General features: G+C 38.2%; 1 protein-coding gene across 18 annotated transcripts in view; it reads left to right on the forward strand.

Moving 5' to 3' along the window:
- Positions 1-20,855, forward strand: part of PTPRD (protein tyrosine phosphatase receptor type D) — a 1,875,536-nt gene that overhangs the window by 1,707,110 nt on the left and 147,571 nt on the right. For 9 of the 18 annotated variants that reach the window (XM_074361573.1, XM_074361575.1, XM_074361574.1 and 6 more), the window contains 6 exons: positions 8-201; positions 2,358-2,384; positions 6,226-6,343; positions 12,293-12,880; positions 13,318-13,418; positions 14,254-14,513. In XM_074361573.1, coding sequence (XP_074217674.1) covers positions 8-201; positions 2,358-2,384; positions 6,226-6,343; positions 12,293-12,880; positions 13,318-13,418; positions 14,254-14,513 — 1,288 coding nt within the window. The remainder of the gene's footprint in view (positions 1-7; positions 202-2,357; positions 2,385-6,225; positions 6,344-12,292; positions 12,881-13,317; positions 13,419-14,253; positions 14,514-20,855) is intronic. The other 9 variants (XM_074361581.1, XM_074361580.1, XM_074361586.1 and 6 more) reach the window with 3 other exon arrangements.

A 20,855-nucleotide genomic window follows, 5' to 3' on the forward strand; every position in this document is an offset into this window, starting at 1 on the left:
GTTCCAGTTCCTAGTGGTCCTCCTCGCAAAGTCGAGGTAGAGGCTGTCAACTCAACATCTGTTAAAGTCTCATGGCGCTCACCTGTGCCCAATAAACAGCACGGCCAGATAAGAGGATACCAGGTGCATTATGTGAGGATGGAAAATGGTGAGCCCAAGGGCCAGCCCATGCTGAAGGATGTCATGCTGGCTGATGCACAGGTAAGCCTCTGAAATTAAGTACCTATGTTTTTAGAGGATACATTTATTTTAGTCTATACCTTACAATGGGCCCTATTTTATTTTATTTTATATTTTATTTTATTTTTTTGCATTTTAAAACTCCTGTCCAAAATTCTAGTTTTAAAACACATGATTCATGTTTACCTTCTCAGTGTTGACGTCAAGTGAGGAAGTGAATTGTACTGAAATGACACATCTGATTAAAAACATGTCACTGTTTTCTTAAAATACAGACATGCAGCTCTCTACAGCTCTGTTTGCCTTTCTGACTTCAAAAAATTGGCTTAACTAAATCAAAGGAAAGAACTTTAAACAGAAATGTTGCTGATAGGATCTGTTTTCTGCTGTGCTAAAACTATTTGGAACTAAGTTCATCAAACTTCTAAACATATGACTTCTTCCACTGAAGAACAGACATTCTTACTTGGGGAAAGGTATCCAGATAGAATTTTCATTAGTATCTTTTTACCAAATTACATATGTAATGAAAACAGTTGTTTTATTTCCCAGAAAATGAAGATGATGACAAAGATTAGTTTCTCAGGGAATTAAAGGGATCCCCTATGTTGAGCCAAATTGAGAAAACTATTAAGAGTAGTTGAGTACGTGAGACATTCTGTCAGTCCTAAGGCAGTGATTTATAACCATGTGGTCACAACTTGATTTTATAGTAAGTTGTTTAAAATAGAACATTAAAATTGTTCCAATTTTTTTTTTAAGAAACACGAAGTGATTCTAAAATAGTGCCATAATAAATCTACCTATACATGTATTTCTGAAAGGGAGGAAGATTTTTACTAATTACTGCCCTGCTGAGGATTAAGCACAACCCATGGATTAGCTCACCTATGCCTGTTCCAATGGTGATGCAGTATTTATGAATAGGGGAGTGCTTTGCTTATCCAGCAAATTGGTGGCTGGGCATGGAATTGGATACAGTTACTCAAAACTTGAAACTTCTTCAATAGAAAATCCCTTCCTCTGTATGAAAGAGGGAAAGGTTACAAGCAAACTTGAAAACTGCCACATCAGCTTGCTGAATTTTGCCTTCTTTTCTCTGTGACAATGACAGGGCAATAAATATCCCTGTTTTTTTTACCCTAAAGTCTTTACTTTGTATTTGCCCCAAAATCTTAATGTAATCAACACACAGAGGTACTTACGTTTTCAGTTGTAAAACATTCTTAACTAATGGGTTCTGGCTTAGTGGCTAACTTATCTACCTCAGATCCAGTTTTGGTTTGAAGGCCAGTTCTATAAATATAGTCAGAGACTCGTGTTGTCCCTTAGACTCTGGAAAAAGGGACATTGACTTGTTGAATATTTATTTCATACTGCCTGTAACATAGAAAGTTCTTAGAGTATAAAATTAATAAGGCCCTTACTGCTTGTTTTACTTGGTAAGTCTGCACAATTATGAGAAATAAAATGATACGACCATCATGCTTTGATATCCTTCTAAAGTTCTTAGATAATCTTACATTATAGAAATACAGTTCTGTTGCTGTTTTCATTGGGATTCTGGTAGTTAAAGAAATTACATGCTATGAAATGCTTTCAATGTCAACTCATTTCTTTTTTCTCTTGAACTTTGGCTTTTCTTTATTATTTTGCTGATTTTCCTTGTGGTGGTGGTGTCCTGGTTATTTTGTTTGTTTTTTGCTCATTTCATGTTCTCTTGGAGTATTCATTGAATTTTACTACATCTTGCAGAGCTTGACGAGGGTTATACATTTTCAATATTAATGTAAAACGTTCATCTATATAGTGACTTGAAATGTGTGTGTAACCTAGGTGGAAGTCAAAATAAATGTCATAATGTAGTATGCATAAGTAAACTACTTGCTATACCTTATTGATTCATTCCATTGAACCACATATTTTTTTAAAATTAGCTGGTTTTAGTGATAACAGTATACATATTTATTTTCAACTTCTCAATTGGGAGTGAAAGTGGCAGCATAACACACTTACACTCTTTGGAATTTTATTGTACACGCCACTTCAATTGCTTATTCTTTCTTTCTTTCTTTTTTAATCTAAGAAGGGTGCCATTGCCTTTATCAGGCTACAAGTTTCTATTCATTTCTTTTTATTTTGTTTCCCTCTTCCTCAACCTTCTTAATCTCAATCAGTGGGAATTTGATGATACTACTGAACATGTGAGTAATTGCTTTGTCAAAACAGATTATAAATGGTTGTTTTTTCCAGATACCCCTCTTTCACTTACTTGTAATATGTCATCCCAGTTTGCTTGGATGCATGAACTAACAAACTATTTTTTTTTAAATGTCTTCACTATGTAGTATGCCTTTTATTTTGATTTTTGTTTTGTGAAATTGGTATGGTGCTGTTGATTGCGTAAGAAATATCATGAGCTCGTGTTGTTTTGGTGGCTGCTACTAACTCTGCCTTGTGACACAGTCAGAGGAGGCATGCCTTAAGTGGAGGCATCGCAGACCAGAGATGTCAGGTTTGTGGCAGGTTACTCATAAATCCTGCTCAAAGATTTACACATACAGTGCATCACATGACCTAGATCTGGCACTAATTGTTTCTCTGGCGAAATGGCAATTCTCTCTTGTACCTATACACATTTGCATGAAATTGCATGAGTTGTGCCAAGAAGCAGAGGGAGGAATTATTTTTTAAATATTCGAATAAGTGGACTATGTTATTTATCGAGAATTTCTTACATATAAGGAGCTGTAGAGGACACAAGATGTGACACCTGTCTTCTAAATTCTTACAATCCAGGTGGCTAGGAAGGATACACAGTTCAGGAAAGTTCCATAAAATACAACAAAAGCGATGACCTCAAGCAATATGTAAATAAATAGTATTTAAGTGGCAGTATCTGTACGAGCAGTGAGTTTACAGACAGTGGACTAGGATGGTTGAAGTCCTGAAACTTAGTCGAGAACTTAACTGATCAGTAAAGATTGAAGAGAAGGGTTTGTGTGTGTGTGTTTTGGGGCAGTTGGAGGTGAGAATGTATGTTTTAAAGGTGACCGCAAAGAAGCAGCCCATTGAAGTGGTCAAGAGTGTGATAACAGTAGACAGTGAGCCTGCCAGTTGGACAGGAATGAAGGGTATAGGTTAGTAAATTAGTACTAGATACTGCTGAGAGGTTATATTTTAATATCATGTTGGAAAAACCTGAAGTGTCAGGCTAAAGAGCTGGTCTTTAACTCTGTGAGTATTGGAAATACATAGAAAATTATTAAAGAGAGCAGTAAGATAAAGGCTGATAGATATTCTTTCATTCAGTGAATAAATACTTTGTGCTGAAGCACAGGAGTCTGTAGGGAATCTTGGTAAATATGGCGGTCAAGCTGTCAGTTCTCATAAAATCAACAATATAGCAGTGTTTTATAAACCTCTGGTAAGAAATATGTTAGTAAGAAATGCATTATATACCATAACCAATTCATGCATATGCTTAAAATAAAAGTTTTACAGAATAATACCTTACCTTGAAATATATGCAAACTTTAATATTTTGCATTCAAATATATTCCATTTTTTTTTAAATGCTGGTCTTGAATGGCTAAAAAGATTTCATGACTTTCTAAATAGGTTATTACCTGCAGCTTAAAAATCAATAACTCAGTGGATAGATTAGAGAGAAAAATCCAGCAGACAGGGAAACAAAAGAGTTATTTTCCTATGTTATTTGTAAAGTAATAAAAAATCAAAGTTGAACATCAGAAATGAAAAAATGGACAGTTAGCAATATTTTAAAGTAAGAATGGACAAAAACATACTAAGTAGCTAAAAAATTGCAGAAAAAAGGGTGAAAGATCACTCATAAGTTTTAAAGATGCTCTACCATTCACTAAAATATGGGAGAAAGAAGGGGGGAGTCTGCTTCTGAGAATGGTGTTTAATTGTTAGTTAAATTGAACTGGAGGTAACACTTGACAGTCAAGGGAAATGTCCAGCAGATATTTATAATGTAAATGCCACTGAAGCCCCAATGGGAAGTCAAGGCTAGAGATGAACTTAGGGTATAGGCAGAAAAAATTCTCTGAAGTTTTTTAAATGAATCCAGTAGGTTTTTTGTTTTGTTTTGTTTTGTTTTTTGGACTAGAGAGAAATGCAGTGGATCACTGACCATGACAGAACATCCAGGAATGCCAACTTTTAACAAACAGGGGCAATAAGTAGAGGGCAGACGGGGAAGGGGAAACAAGGAGAATGAGGAATGGTGGCCCAAAGCTTAAAGAAAGGAAGTGGAATCCAAGAGATGGTATTACCTGGGCAGAAAGAAATGTGTCCCACTGAGATGGTACTACCACAGAGGGATTGAAAATTTTGAACAGCACCATTTACATTATCCTTTCACAACCTGTGTGAGAGGAAGGACGTGTGTGGTTAACCCCCATTTTAAAAATGAGAAACTTTATTAGGCTCAGAGTATGTAAGTTGCTTGCCATCCAATTCAGTGATAGGACCAAGCCTGGCTTCTTTTCTTCCCAGCTTTACCTGCTTTATCAGCAATCCAGCAACATGAGGGGAACCTGGAAACAATAATGTTGACATTTACCCATCATAATTTTTGGAATAGCCAGTGTGTCTACCATAATTTAAAATGACACTCCCAGGTAGTTCACTTGGTTTTTGTATCCCCTGTAATTTTGGTGAAACCATTCCAAGGTCCTGAAAATAAAATCTCTCTTCCAAATTTAATCTATTCATCAGACAGAGTAATTTTTACAATGGCTCCTCAGGATGGTATCTGAAATTCTTGAATTTCCACACTGTTGATATTCCTACTCTTTGGAGAAAAGCACATTGTCAGACGCTGCCATCCCTGGGATCAGATTCAACCATTGAGTTCTGTGGTGCCCAGTACAGCCCTGCACAGAAAAATCCTGCTGTCCTCCACATAGTCAGATTCATTCACTAAACTCTCACTTGCATTGTCTGTCGAAGTGGAAGACAATATTCTATATTTTCTTAAATTTATCTGTATTCAATTTGAAAACAAAGCTGTGCCAAAAATCTAAAAGGGTTTTATTTTTTAATTGCTGTGTGTGTGTGTATGTGTGTAGCTCCAAAGAAAATACCAGAACAAATTAATAGCCAGTACTCTAAAGAATCATGAACTTCCCATTTGAAAGAACAGTTCTATGATTATGTACTCTTAAAACCATGACAGCTTTGGGCCCTTACTAAGAGAAAGCAGAGTGTCAATAAATAGTTTGTGATACTTAACATTTTCTAAATTGTCAGAATTGAACACATATTCGTGATGTGATAAAACAAGTCCTCTTACTTGGTTTTTATGGCCTGGCCTCCAAATCATCCGAAAATTCCCCTTGTGTAATTATTGTAGTTCATAGCCTATACAACTAACCAGTAAGATATTACTTGAGTCGTAAGAACTTCTCTGGCTGTCTGGATATCTAGGTCCAGCACATCAGCCATTTGGCAGTATTTACACGGTGATGAAGCACGCTGGCACCTGCACCACGGGCAGTCTGAGGGCCAGGCTGTGGTGGTAGCATATGGAGAGCCACTGGTGTAACATAACAGCTAGTTTATGGATTGCTCACCAACAGCCACCTATTGTTCTCTAAGTGTTTTTTACCTGATATAACTCATTTAATCCTTGAGTAACCCTGTAGTGTCCTATCATCTCACTTTTCAAATGGGAAACTAAGTCATAAATGGGTTAAACTCGCTTTCCCTGCATCACCAAACTAGTAAATAAGGAGAGACAGGTTTGAATTCAAGACTTCAGGAGGTCTGGCTGCAGGTTTTGTGTTTTTGACTACTATCCCTTAAGCTGCCTCTTTGGATGGCTGAGACCCCACCTTGGTGTCAGCATGAGGACAGATCATCCGTGGCATGAGCTCTGGGCATGGAACTTAAGCGCTTGGCATGGCTGCGGGGAATGTTCACGCATGCGCAGAACGAAAAGTGACAGCCTGGATTCTCCCGCAGGGCATGTACAGCAGAGTTTTGAGTCATTGTTATTCTGTTGTGTCATTTCAGGACATGATTATTTCTGGGCTACAGCCTGAAACTTCGTACTCACTCACCGTAACAGCCTATACCACCAAAGGAGATGGAGCTCGCAGCAAACCGAAACTGGTGTCCACTACAGGGGCAGGTAACTATATCTTTGCATATCTGAGCCTTGAACTTGTATGGGTGGATTCTGTCACAGTGAACCATGGGCTTTGGTCAACTTTTGTGATTTTTAATGTATAGTTCAGAAAGTAAAAATCACTGAAGAACCTACTTTGCCTAAATTCAGTCACTCATGCAACAAATAGTTGACCACCCACTATGTATCAGGCACTATTTGCAGTACTGGGATATAGCAGTCAACAATAGAGAGACTCTGCCTTCCTGAAATTTATTTTTTGACCAAGATTGGATAATTAAGAAGTGAACAAATGAGTATATAATAAACTGTGAGGAAGTCATAAATTATTAAAAAAAGGGGGGGGGGTATGTAGGCATTAAGGATAGTGCAGCCCCTAGGGGCAGTTGTAGAAAAGAATGATGGGCGGTCACTTAGAGGAAGGCTGTTGGGCTGGGACGTGAATGATGAGAAAGAGCAGGTTCCATGAGGATCTTGAGGGCAGGTCATGTGAGGAGGGAAATCACTTGAGAGCTTCAACCTCCCCAACAACAAACTCTGGAAGAACTGCCATCTTAAACTCTCAGTTGATGACTTAACTTACAGTGTTACTTTGTCACATTTTCCTCCTCACCACTCGCTGTGGGAGTCCTAAAGTGGACAAATTGTACCAAAGATGGGAAACAGGAAAGAGAATAAAGAAAAGCAAAAAAGATTAAATAATATCAGGTTGCTCATTTCTGAATGAAAAGCTTGTTAATGCTATTTAGTGTTACTCTGGTCGACCACATGAGGAAAAGCCAGCATGAAGGAAGACCTCGCATTGTAAAACTAATAAATTAAGAGCTAATTACAGAAGGATTCTCCTTCAATCCCTTTATATAGAAATCTCCCATGGAACATTTAAACTATGATTTGATTTACTCTTCCCGAATCACTTCTCACACAACTTTCAGGAACACACCTCTATGTAAAGGCATAAAGCAAAGAACAGCTGTGATGTTGAGTACCCTCCTCGGTGCCAAGCTCACTGCCAGATTTGTCTAAATGTCATAAGATTTGCCTCGCACATACACCGCCACCTGGAACTGCCTTGAGCAGTAGGATTCCAGATGGCAAAACTCCTTCAAGGCAAAATCTTCTGGGCTTTTTTTTTTTTTTTTAAGTACCATTGTATCAATTTTTTTCAGAACCCTGCATCACAGATACAATACATATCCAATGGGGACATGCTGAGTATCTGGCTGTGGAACCAGCCTCTGTTGGAATGCAGGCAACCAAGGGTATACCTCTGAAATTGAATCCCCAAATGGAGAAAATACATTTCCTTCACCCAGATTTATAACTGTGTCTTAATAAGCCTGAAATGTCTTACAGGAAGTGTCAAACTCCTATTGCCCCAAAGATGGGAGTCAGTCCTATAATGAGGATGAAAAAAGTAGAGGATTTATAGCCAAGGGATATGAATCCTCGAAAAAGGGATGATATTGCCTATTTTAATGTCACTCAGATTAGCTCATCAATTTTCAGTCATCAGACAGGAAATTATTTAGAATTGTGGATCTTACTCAAATCCAGAATTATTTTGGAATTTCCATTCAGAATTTCAGATCTTTTTTATTTTATTTTGTTTTTACCTTTTTGTTATTGTTGAGGGGAGGCAATTATGTGTTTATTTATGTATACTTAGAGAAAGTACTGGAGATTGAACTGAGGACCTCATGCATGCTAAGCATGTGCTCTACCACTTGAACTATACCCCCCCTCCAGATTTTTCTTAATCATCGGAGACTTGGGTATTGAGGAAATGTTTATAATTTAGGTGTCTGCGTATTTATTTTCTAGAGACCTTCCCACTGATACTGAGTTGCTGGGGGAGAATCCAGATTTAGAATTCCTTTAAGAAAAAAGCTCTAGTTTTCTTCGCTGCCAACCTGTAGTCAAAAGCATTCTCTAGTCATGGTTTATCATTAAACACATTAATTTTTGCTTTGTATAGTATTACCCCCAAAATCCTTGTGTTTATGTGACTGTGAAGAATTACTGAGTGTATCTCACAGATTTGAGATCCTAATAACCGCAGTTATAAGGGTATTTAGTTATAGATGCCATGGAGAGTCCAGGAATTCTCATGTAATTTTATTTTAACAGTAAGATTCCTGGTTTTAGGATGTTTATGTATAATACATTGTTCCTAGAATCTGTAAACAATCATAATCATATCTTTGAAATAAACATTACTGGCCATATTTTAAGCAATCCACGTAGGTAACCTGAGGGATACTTTTTAATGAAATCTTGGCCTTTATGCCTCAAACATGATGACATTTTTGTAGCGTCTTTGTCAATAATCCCGTGGTTCTGTATCATCATAATTGGTCTGTCGCCTGAAACCTCAAGGTTTCAGCCAAATTCTTTCAGCCAACTCTTTGGTTTGAAGTTTTCTCTATATTTTTACATGAATGTCACTACAGTAGTCAGCAACTGTGTTTAAGGATGAGAGAAAAGATGACTGTGACATGGAGAATTTGGATATAATAGGCTTAGGCCAGTCAATTATGATTGTTATTGCTTAGGTTTTGGTTAGATTGAAGCTAAGTTTGAGCCATGGGGACTACATGAGTCCTTTGGTTGGTCTCCAGTGATTGCTGTTACTAAGAAGTAAAGGGCAGTGGCACACGTACACCATTTCTAAAGTCCTGACAGATTTTTAAGAAGGAAGAATATAGTAAGGAGAATAAGAAGAATCAAAAAGGCAAAAGGGAGAAGAGATCATATACCATGACAGAAATTAGAGTTAGCTTATTTACTCTGCAGCTGGGCCCTCTCGGCTTCTTCTAGTATGTTCACTGAGACATGCTGAAGCTCACCTCGAATCTCCCCAAAGTAATTAAGACTCTTTCATCTTGCCCGTCCTCCAGCTCTTATGCTGGAGTAAGCAGAAACACCGACCCTGCTCCTGGCTGGCTTTTAGGAGTGATCCAGACACTAACCGTAAGACATCAGAAACCGTGACCTGGACTCCACATTCAGTACCATTCACTGTTCCTCTGCATTTCCCCACCTCGAGCATGCAGGGACCAGAGGACAAGGACCTTTCATTATCCATCTTTTATTTTCCTACCCAAATGCCTGTGTGCCGGTGTAGAAGTCTTTGCACAAAGAGATTGGTTGGTAAATGTTTCATACATAGAACTTCTGGAAGCCAGAAATGGAGTGAGTTTCATTGCCAGTATGTGGAGTTTCGAAGAATTCTTTTTAACCGTGTATACAATGTTGTAGAACTCTCCTCATTCCTTTACCTTTCTTTCTGTCTGTTACTCCCCAGATGAAACACCACGACTGTCTGGAACCCTGACCCCAACTTATTTTAACTCTGTTACTCATGCATTTGCAGCGATTTTAGGCGTTCACTTCATGCGGCTAGTCTCTCCCAAGGCAATACTAGGACTTCTCTAGTTGCCTCAGTTTTCATTTCTTTCTTGAATCTTTCACTTATGCATGTTGGTGCTTCCAGGCTGATTGTCTCCTGGTTTTCGGGCTTAAAGAAAATTCTGCTGGGGTAAGAGTGACTCTCTCGTAGGCTTGGCAATGAGAACTGACTGGGATGCCCCTGGCACAGCAATGGAAACCAGTAGATCAGAACCCATGCTCTTACTTCTAGAGCATTACTCCTGGTTTCAAGCTTATAGTGTGTAATATCCCAGAAGAAGAAAGGGCATACCGGCGTCAAAAAACAAAAAGCGTGAATCCAACCTAAGCTTTGACTAATATCAAAGAATAGATGTACATTTTCATAAGGCCATGAGTTTTTTTTTTTCCTTAGAATTTACCAGGTTATTAAATTTTCCCCAGTTTGTACTATAGCAATATTATGAAGTGAAACATCAAGTAATAAAAACATGCTCATATATGGCTGACAAATATTATCTATATTTGTGGTTGCAAGAAATTTAAAATTGTTTTACTTATCCTCACTTCACATGCATCTTATACAAATAAGATGCACCATGTACTTACTATTATGCAGTTCCTTATAACCAGAATTTTGAAAATTTTGAATAAATACATTTAATAAAATATATTATCCCAGGAAAATGTTTAAAGTTACTAGTCATGTTTCTACCCAGTAGTTTCAACTGGGTTCTGTTTATTGAAGGATGCATTCTCTGCTGAAAGCCCCACTTTTTTTCTCAGCAAAGTCTCAAGTGTTTACTTCTTGATATTATTAACATTTCAATGGGCAAATCATATAAATGTTATACAGACATAAAGAGAAATTAAGGGCACCTGCCGCTATCTACCTTAAAGTGATTCTTAAAATAATTTGAAATAAAAATGAATAATTTGGGAACTCTCCAATTTATGAATGAGTTTATTCTGAGAGTTTCTTAGTTGGTTATTAAAATCTCTGGATTCACTTTTTCATGAGAAACCATGAGTCTACAGTTTTTGGTTTGGATTGGTTTGGTTTCTGAGTCAGCCTTCAACCCACTGCCATTAGAAACTTCAGGAAGTATTTTCCCATACGTGGTGAACCCACTTACAGTGAACTTACTCAGCTTGTCAAACAAAACTGTTACTTCACTGGTTAAGGATAGAAGTATCTCAATAAATGTGTTCTTGGACAAAGCACACCACTATTTGGTCCCAACTCTCTGAAATACATAATAAACAGGTTAACCAGGTAATTTCTGAAGTTAATATTCTTTGTATTATCTCAACATCTTTCTAGTTTGTTTTTATTTTTAACTTTCATCTAATTCCCATAATACTATTTTTCATTGCCTGTCTCCAGTTAGCGTAAGCTTCGCTCCCTTTGACCATCTTTTTTCTCCTATTAACCTGGCTTAATTTTGATTCTGGTAATACCTGTCTCCCCTCCCCCATGTTTGGACTATTTCCAGAATAATTCCTGGCTCTGTGTGACTTACCACTGTCCTTGTCTGCACATTCCAGTAATAACTGCTCTTCATGAAAAAAAAAAAAGTACAGATATATATATACACACACACACACTCACACAGATTGTAATAATACACTGAGTATATTAGAACTCTTCAGATATTTAACTTATTTAACTTGAGAAGAAATTATGGACTAATGAGAAACTAGCTCTGTGACCACACAAACTTAATATTATGATTATTAATAACTGTTGTATTAATGAAATACAAAACATTGTCTGAAGACTTTTACATGCTTTTTCTCATGGCATATTCACAAAAACAATGTAGGGTAGGTCTTACTATAATTCCCATTTTACTTGACGAAGAACTTGATGAGGATGAATGGTGTGGATGGTATAAACCAAAAATGCAAATTAGAGCCACAGTGAGTGAAAGCAACATTATTTTTTACTATTTTTTTTAAACTAATAATCAACGTAACAGTATGGTTATGAGTTTGGGATGTGATTCAGACAGACGTGGGTATGTCTCTCAGTTTTCTCACTTTTTACCCAGCTAATTTTGCACAGTATTCTGTCTCCCTGGGTTTCATTCTCTTATACAAAGTGAAGATAGTAATTAATCAGAGCACATAGTCAGGAGTGAAGGATGTGTATCAAATGAGATATATATGCAATGCTCTTAATACAGTGACTTGTGCATTGCATGCAGCAATTAAATGTGTTTTAATGCTTATTCTTATTAACTGTATCTAGTTGGCTAATCTTTACTCAGATTCCTTTCTCTGTGTGTGAGTTTGAAATGTGAAGATGTTAAAAAAAAAAATCCCCTTAAATTACTTTTTCCATAATAATTTCTATTTTGTGCCCATTATCAAATTCCAGTGTTTCAGTGTACCTTAAGAGAGCAAGAGAAGGAGTCTATTTCCACAAAGTTATATAGACCAAGCATTGGTATTTTTATCAGTTGAGAAATGGGGATGCCTGTGGAGTGGTCCTCCCACTCAGCAGTGATGGAAATGTGAATATCTGGTCGGTCTTACATTCCATCCTGTGTGCTCCAGTTCCAGGGAAACCTCGGCTCGTGATTAACCACACTCAGATGAATACCGCTCTCATTCAGTGGCACCCCCCTGTGGACACGTTCGGACCCCTCCAGGGCTACCGTCTAAAGTTTGGCCGGAAGGATATGGAGCCACTCACTACTCTCGAGTTCTCCGAGAAAGAAGATCACTTCACAGCAACAGACATCCACAAAGGAGCATCGTATATCTTCAGGCTCTCAGCCAGAAACAAAGTGGGCTTTGGGGAGGAGATGGTGAAGGAGATTTCTGTTCCAGAAGAAGTCCCAACTGGATTCCCTCAAAACCTCCACTCCGAAGGCACCACATCCACCTCTGTCCAGTTATCTTGGCAGCCGCCTGTCCTGGCAGAGAGAAATGGCATTATCACCAAGTACACCCTTCTGTATAGGGATATCAACATCCCTCTTCTTCCAATGGAACAGTTTATTGTTCCAGCTGACACCACTATGACACTGAGTGGCTTAAAACCAGATACCACGTATGATGTAAAAGTACGTGCTCACACGAGCAAAGGGCCCGGGCCATATAGTCCCAGTGTCCAGTTCAGGACACTGCCTGTGGATCAAGGTAGGATTTGTCTGCTTACGGCCTTTCTCCTTTAAAGGAATGTCTTGTCTTTGGAATGAGTATTTTGAAGCAATAAATAGCTGATCGGCCCATTCATATTATTAGGTGCAGCAAAATCAAAAAGGTAAAGTATGTAAAACGTAATCTGTTTTGGATGCCACAGATTTCAGTTACAGAATGCCAAGCAAGTCTGGCTGACAGCACCCCAGTGTTCTCAGGTAAGGAAAACACAACACAGCTGGCTGAGTTGGAGAGGAAGGAGAGCTCTTTATGAGAATGAGGTAGTAAAATGAATGCTCTTACCAGGTAGGCAAATCACACTTCTCTCTCTGATCAAAGTAGACGGCATCTAGCTTAAGCCCTGTGGTCCACGGTGGAAAAGGACAGGTCATAACGTTTTTAGGAGTAGTTTAAATACACTGTTTTTCCTTTTCCAGCAGTGTTTGCAAAAAATTTTCATGTCAAAGCAGTAATGAAGACTTCAGTGCTACTGTCTTGGGAGATTCCAGAGAATTATAATTCAGCCATGCCTTTCAAAGTAAGTTGTTTTCCAACTGGTAAGATATCACGGGTAAAAGTGGAGGGGACAGTTCACCTGAGTAAGTTACTTACAAAACATACAGACTGCTGTGATTCAGCCACACATACTTGCTGTTCTCATCTGTGGTTTTCACAGAAAAGACTGAGTCTGGCTCTTTGGCAGGGTGACATTTCCCTTCTAAAGAGGAGGCAGGGGCTTCAACCCAGGGCCAGTATTACTTGTTAGTCACTTAACACTTCCAAGTTGAACTGTTCACATCTAGGCTAGTGTTTTTGTTTTTTCGTCAGAAAATAAATTTACATGGTTTCTTTCTATTTATAATGCAATACCCGGGGCTTAAACAATTTGTTTATTGGTCTGACTTCTTCGTGTATTTTAAACTTTAGTTTGCCGTTGAGAGATACTGAGAAATGTTAGCAAGAAGTACATGTCTGTGAAGTAAAGGAGAAACATTTTTGAAAGTAAAAATATATTTAGGAACAAGAGTGGAAATGTTTAGAAAAAAAGTGATGTGGGTAATGCATTGAAAACCTAGTGCATTTCTGCACACATTCCATTAAGATCACATACAACGAACAACAGATCAAATGTTGAAAAGTTATTGTACGTGTCTTTGTATATTTCTGATAGACTTAGAAACATGGTATCATTACACAATAAGAACCAAAAGAAAATTGATGCAGTCTCTAGAACTTATGAGCACTTAAGGGTTTAGGAAATGCCCCAAGTTAGAAATGACCTATATGTATTTTCCATGAGCAGGAACACATTAGTTTAAGAGATTTCACTGCCGGACTGATAACCAAATCTCTTTGATTGGTTGTCTCTCTAGATTCTTTATGATGATGGGAAAATGGTAGAAGAAGTGGATGGCCGAGCCACACAGAAGTTAATTGTCAACCTGAAGCCTGAAAAATCATACTCCTTTGTGCTGACAAATCGTGGCAACAGTGCTGGTGGGCTGCAGCACAGGGTAACAGCGAAGACCGCACCAGATGTCCTGCGGACCAAGCCCGCCTTCATCGGGAAGACCAACTTGGATGGCATGATTACCGTGCAACTGCCTGAAGTCCCTGCAAATGAGAATATAAAGTAAGTTGATTGAAGGGTCAGGGCTGAGGGACAGAAATGCAAGTAAGCCAAAAAGAAAGTTACATCTCGGTACTATGGTGGTTGTAAAAGAATTTATTGCTGTATGTGGAGAAAAAGATGCTTCTGCGTGGACTCAGTTTTCTTACTCAAATTCTGTTGTATTGCACTCTAGTGTTCACTGTAACACAGATTCTCATTAATTTAACATTGTGTGTTTTCCATGTTCTGGGAATGATGTAATTCTTGGGAGACAGAAACAGAACATGATTCTTATGATAAAGAAGTTTTGATGTGGTATATAGAATAAGGTGAATCACTGCATAACTCTAATATTTGTTTGGCAAATGTTATTGTGATTATGAGGAAGTCTTAGAAAATACAACGAAGCTGAAAGAAACTTTAGGAAACTAGATAAGCAGTTATGGTATATGACACAGTTGTTTTTCATGTGTCCTGAAAGACGGGGAAATTTCAGCAAGTTCATGTCCAGAGTAACAGTAGAAAAAAAGGAAAGGTAGAAAAATGTGATATTTCTATTTTGGAGCAGCACAATGTAGAGGCCATTAGGCCTGAAGTGGAAATTAAATCCAATCAGTTGAGTAGTTTGTTGGTTGTATGTAGCTACTTGATTGTAGCCAATAGAAGAAAAAAAGTATTTTCACCAAAGTGTATTAAGTGTGAGAGTACTGTTATAGACCCTGGAGAACAACAAAAGAGGATGTGGCCCGTTTTCAAAGAGTTTACCATAGACTGGGAGATACAGAGAAATAGGCAGATGTAATTTGTGTCACTAATAAAGTTGTTCTCTATCTTAAGAGCAGCTAACCCAGAATGGAATGGGTCAAGAAAGTTTCCGGATTCAATCTTGAAGGACAAATAGGAGGCATACAGAAAATCAGACGGAGAAAATTGTATGCAAAGGCTCATTAATTAAAGGAAGCAACTGAGTCTCTAAGCTTTAGAGGCCCAGGGCAAGAGTGGTGAGAGAGATTTACAAAAGCCAAGTCATACTCACAAGTTGGGACTGTATCCTGTAGACAGTGACAGTCCATTAAAGGACTTTATGCAGGAGTGTGTAATACCCAAGTTTCCCTTTTTTTCCATTTTAGGAACTATTATATTGAGTGTGCTGCATGTTAGGAAGTGTGCTACCAGCTTGGGATAAGACTAAACCTTTTCTCATTTCTTCTATCCAACATGATCAAGTTCAGATGAAACTTGGTGTGAAAAGTTTGAAGGTCAAGCAGAGGCATTTACACACAGTTTATGGATGGTTGGAGACTTTCCATTTAATAGCAGTCTGGTGCCAGCATTCAGGACAGTTCTCAGGGAAGATGGCTCCTGAAGGCATATCGGAAGGGTTGTAGCATCACAGAGAAAAGGTTGGGGCAGCCATTGTGTAGTTAGTTGACTTTAGGCAAATGATAAAGAGTTTGAAGTACAACGGTGATGGCAGAAATAGGATGCAGAGGCAGACTAGAACAGTATGCAGTAGGAACTGGCAGCTGTGTTAGTGAAGGGATCAGGGCAGAAAAAAATGTAGACGGCTCTGACGTTTGAGCTTCGATGACAAATGATGCTGCCATTCATCCTGAAGGATGAAAAATCAGGAGGAAAGTAGAAATTAACATGTTTAATTTTGTGTGTATTTTACATGAGGTATCGGTGAAGTCATTCTTCATTTTTATCAATCTCCATTTTTGTCAGATCTTGTCTATAATTCAGAAAACTAAAATCAAGAATGGAACATTAGTGTAAATTTTATTCCAACAAAAATTTAACTTGAAAGTGAGACAATATTTATCTATGGATTTGTTTAAATAGTCTGTTGGTATTTTCTGATCTCCTGCACACGTGCCAGACAATGTTTCAGGGATTCGGTGGAGATGATGCTGGCTTCCTTTTTGCTCTTACACGGAATAGTTACTTGGGAAATTTGGACAAGTAGAGAGTCAGTCGGAGTGAAGACCTATGACACCAAAGATTAGATAGATAAGGGAGGCCAAAGAGGGGCTCCCATCCCCAGTTTAGTAGTTTAGGGAAGGGATCCTGAAAAAATGTAACATCTAAGCTGAGGCTTTAAAGAATGACAAGAAGCTGGTCCTTGGGGGCGGGGTGGGGAGGCCCTGTTTCAGGCAGAGGACGGCACATGGGATACTGCACAAGCCGGAGAATGACTACCCATCCATTAAGACTTTTCAGCAGGCATCCAACAAATATGTATTCTAGGCACACTATATTGCTAGTGCTAGGTCTGGGAATAGAAACATGACTGAGATAAAGCCCTACCTTATGGTGGGAGAACAGATACAGAAAACAAATAATATAATAGAGCAAGTACTTCCAGGCCCTGTAGAGACATAAATACGGAGTTCTAGCCCAGCTGGGTGTCACTGGAGACTTCCAGAAGGAGCTGATACCTTACCTGAGTCTTGAAGGAGGAGAAAGAATTAGAAAAGGTAAAATAGTTGCAGACAGTGAAAGAACAGTTCATATAGTTCATATGGACTATAAATCCAATCCTGTCAAAACCGTGTACTGTGTATTCAGGGAAATAGTAGATGAAAGATGAAAATAGTATCATAATCTGCAATACTTCCTAAAAAAGTTATTTTAGTGGCTATGTACCAAATTATCTCGGTAGAATATGTTAGCCATTATTGGGAAATGGCATTTTAGTCCCTTAGTGGTAGACTTCTCTTTCATTTTCCAACTTCTGAATGAACTGAGGAATTATATTCTTACAGTCTTTCTTTTAGTGTTTTTTTTTTTCAGCTTGTTCAGTTTTTCTCTTTGTTTTATTTATGTACTTCCTCCTCCTATATTTAAAAAGGGAGTCAGGGAACAGGGATAAAACTTTGTTAACAAAGAGAAGAGACTGTTACAAAACAGAGAAAGCAAGCAAACCATTATGGAAAAAAAAAAAAAGTTCTGGAAAAGAAGTGAAAATTCCCAGAAATATAGTCTAGCCACCCTGAAGAAATGAAAAGAGCAGAAGACTCAACTAGTGAGAAGTATCAGAACCATAGGAAACGAAAAGCAAATCTCCTGTTAACCAAAAAAAAAAAAAAACCTTACATTTATTGGGCTTCCTAAAGGGGTAATAGTGGACAGTTACCCATCCAGTCTTCTACATTGGTTCATGTCAAATATTACAAGAATCTGTGTGCTATGTGGTGCCACGTGCAGTAGTTGGCAACTTCAGAAATTAGGATGTAGCTTTGTGCTAAGTATTCTATGGGAGATATGAGGGGAGGAAGCAAAAGATTCCAGAGCTCTGGGGTGGGTTGCTAACTTGCATTTAGGGACAGCTACCTACAAAAATGCTTCCAATTTGTTTCGAAAAAATGTGGGTTGGGTGATTGAAGAGCTGTTTTGTTTATGAACAGAAACCATCCTTTTCTGATTTCTGGCCAAGATGCTTTGGAGGTCATGTGCTCTGACCCCCAGCTCCTCACCACCTAAAACCAAATCTGTTTCTTGTAAGTGTAAACTCAGACATGGCTACTTGCTTCTGTATTCTTTCACACTTGGTTTTTGTGTGGAGCAGCTGGGAGCTCCCTCAGGGAAAGGCCAGATTTCTCGTGAAACAGCCATGGAGGTTCTGAAGCGTCTAGTAATAGGATTTTGTGGGGCTTCAACCTTCTACTTGAATACATTTAGGGGGCGGAGTGACAGTCAGAAAGTCTAGCAACGCCCCATCCTTCAGAAGCAAGTTGTGGGGACAAAGGGAACTTCTGTGACTCTATAGAGCAGGATTTTACTCTAGTTGGTAAGGAAAAAGTACCACACAGATTGTACTAAGAGAAAAAGCTGCCAGAAGGTACCCAATGTAAGTCAATTCCATAGCAACCATTTCATGTTTTTGAGAAATAGGAATGAAGAATAAGAGCATTTTATGAAATTTTACATTTCTTTGGTGTTACCGATTTGGGTTTCAGGCCATCTGCTTTTTCTTCTTTTAAAGAAAGACTGTTGGAAGCATGACTTACTAAGTCTTTTCATAAAATGTGTGCACCACTATTAGCAGCTTAAAGTATTACTGTACTAGCTGTTTAATGATTGACTCGTCCATCGTGTGTTTGCTAATTGAAGTGCTAAAGGCTTAGATTCATGTAGCACTTGGCACTTTCCTGAAGATAGTAGAGAATTTTGTTTTGCAATAATGCTGTGAGGGAGGTGAGTACAGTGAGGCCAAGAGACACTAACTGTGGCCTGGCCCAGATCACAGAGTTAACACTACTGCTAGTTAATAGGGACAGAGGACTTGGTGGGTGCTCTTCAAGGAACACTGCACACAGTGACTGATGTAATCTTCACTACAGCGGCCTCTTCATTTTACCGCTGAGGAAGTTACCAACTTGTACACTAACTTGCTCTGGCAACACAACAGCAGAACCAGAGAGGAAAGATCTGAACTTAGGCAGTTTGGCTCCACAGTCCACATGTGTTGAACCACAGCCACACTTCTGTGACCATAAAATTTATTGACCAAGCAAAGATATTTGTTTCTAGGACAATTGCTTAACAGGTAAGAACTCCATGACAAGTAGGCATGAGCAGAGCTGCGTCAGACAAACATAAAAACAAGGAGTCAGGTACGTAGGCTTAGCAACAGATCACAGAAATGTATGTTAAATGTGGAGCAAGAAAATCAGCAGATTATCATGAGAATTTAGAGGAGAGATAAAAAGGCAGAGGCCACCCACAGGTCAGCACAATCATCCACCATTTTACAAATGAGGAAAATGAGGCTTAAGACAGTTAATAACTTGTCTGACAACACATAGCTAAAAAGGTTAGAAACCTGAATTTAAACAGAGAAACTGGGAAGATCATTCAGCCTGCTTTGGTTTCCCTGTGGTTAACTAATTTGATTTAAACAACATATACCCAAATGACCATACAGAAAAAAAAATTATGCAAGGTATGACATTCATCATGAAACTCAGAGACAAACCTTGACCTCCCAGATAATAATGAGTTTGAGAATGCTAATACGACTGTTAATACAAAAAGCCTGCCTGAATTTGGAGTGGGACTGCCAGAAAGACCAGAGCTCACCTTCTCATATAATTATATGGAGCTGGGCCCCTTGATGATAACATATTAAATAAAATTAGTAAAACTTTATTTAGTATAATTAAAATTCTGAAGGTTAGGTTTAACTTATCTAATTAAATCTAATATACTGGGAAAACACAGCTTTTATAAGTAGTCGAGGGCTTTCCACATATACTGATTCTCGTGTTATTTATTTTTCTATTGGTTTAATAGTTAAGGTCTATGTTGATAAGGGTATTTGGAGCCTAAACTCTAGGCTTGAGTTAGGCAAACACAGTGTAAAGTTTAATTTTACCCATACATAGAGCTGATCTGTGTCAAAAAAAAAAATGGGTTTTTTTGCATTTCAAGAAAGTTCTTTCAGTTCATATGATTTGGTTAATGAATTTGTAGTGTGCATATTAGTTCTTCCTTTACTCTTCATATCAGTCATCATATCACCCTTAATACCTCATGAGATTAGAACTAAGATCACTAATGTGTATGCTTGAAAAGACTTCTGCAGTAAGGAATTTATATTTTCTGTGAACTCTGGGCATGCCATTGCCGGTTTGGAAAAAGAAAAAGCTTGATGAAGTTTCAAGTTGGAATGTTCTAATGCAAGGGAAGGACTCTAAATTGTTTTTGACTACCTGATCTAGGAGAGGCATAAATCCTTGATATTTACCTACTTCACCTTCTTCCACTTTTCAGTGGAAAAAGCAATAAACTGGCAAAGTTGGCAACTTTGGGGGAAATTGTATGTACATCTGTTGTAGCAACATGTTTCTAAATATACAAACATATTTTAAACGTGTAAGACAATTATGGACTAAAAATTATTTCATTGAGACTGTACGTTAGGGGTGATTGATCTAATCAGAGGCCAAGGAAGGTTTCTGTTTGGAAGTAGATGGAGTTTTGCAGTAGTTTGGTATGAGAGAGGGAGGAAGTCAAAGCAGACTGTCAGTGATAACACATAGGTTTATAGCACGTGCACTAAAATGGATCATGGTGCACTATTGGAAGAGCATTTATTTCAAGGCATATTTTTTGTTTTGTTTTAACTACAGCAAATTTGAGGTACTTTCTTGACATAGAAATCTAGACATAGAGTTGGAATAAGGTAAATTTGTGGAGTTGTGAGGAGTGTTCTGGGCTGAAGATATGAATCTATAACTAATTTGTGTCTAGGGAGTAAATGATTCCCTGAGCTGGAATGAGATCACATGGGAAGAAAAGCAGAAATAATGAGAAATCTTTGGCCAGATCCTTGAGGAACTCCACCATTGAATAGCT

This window comes from Camelus bactrianus, chromosome 4 (assembly GCF_048773025.1).
Source record: "Camelus bactrianus isolate YW-2024 breed Bactrian camel chromosome 4, ASM4877302v1, whole genome shotgun sequence".
Classification (NCBI taxonomy): domain Eukaryota; kingdom Metazoa; phylum Chordata; class Mammalia; order Artiodactyla; family Camelidae; genus Camelus; species Camelus bactrianus.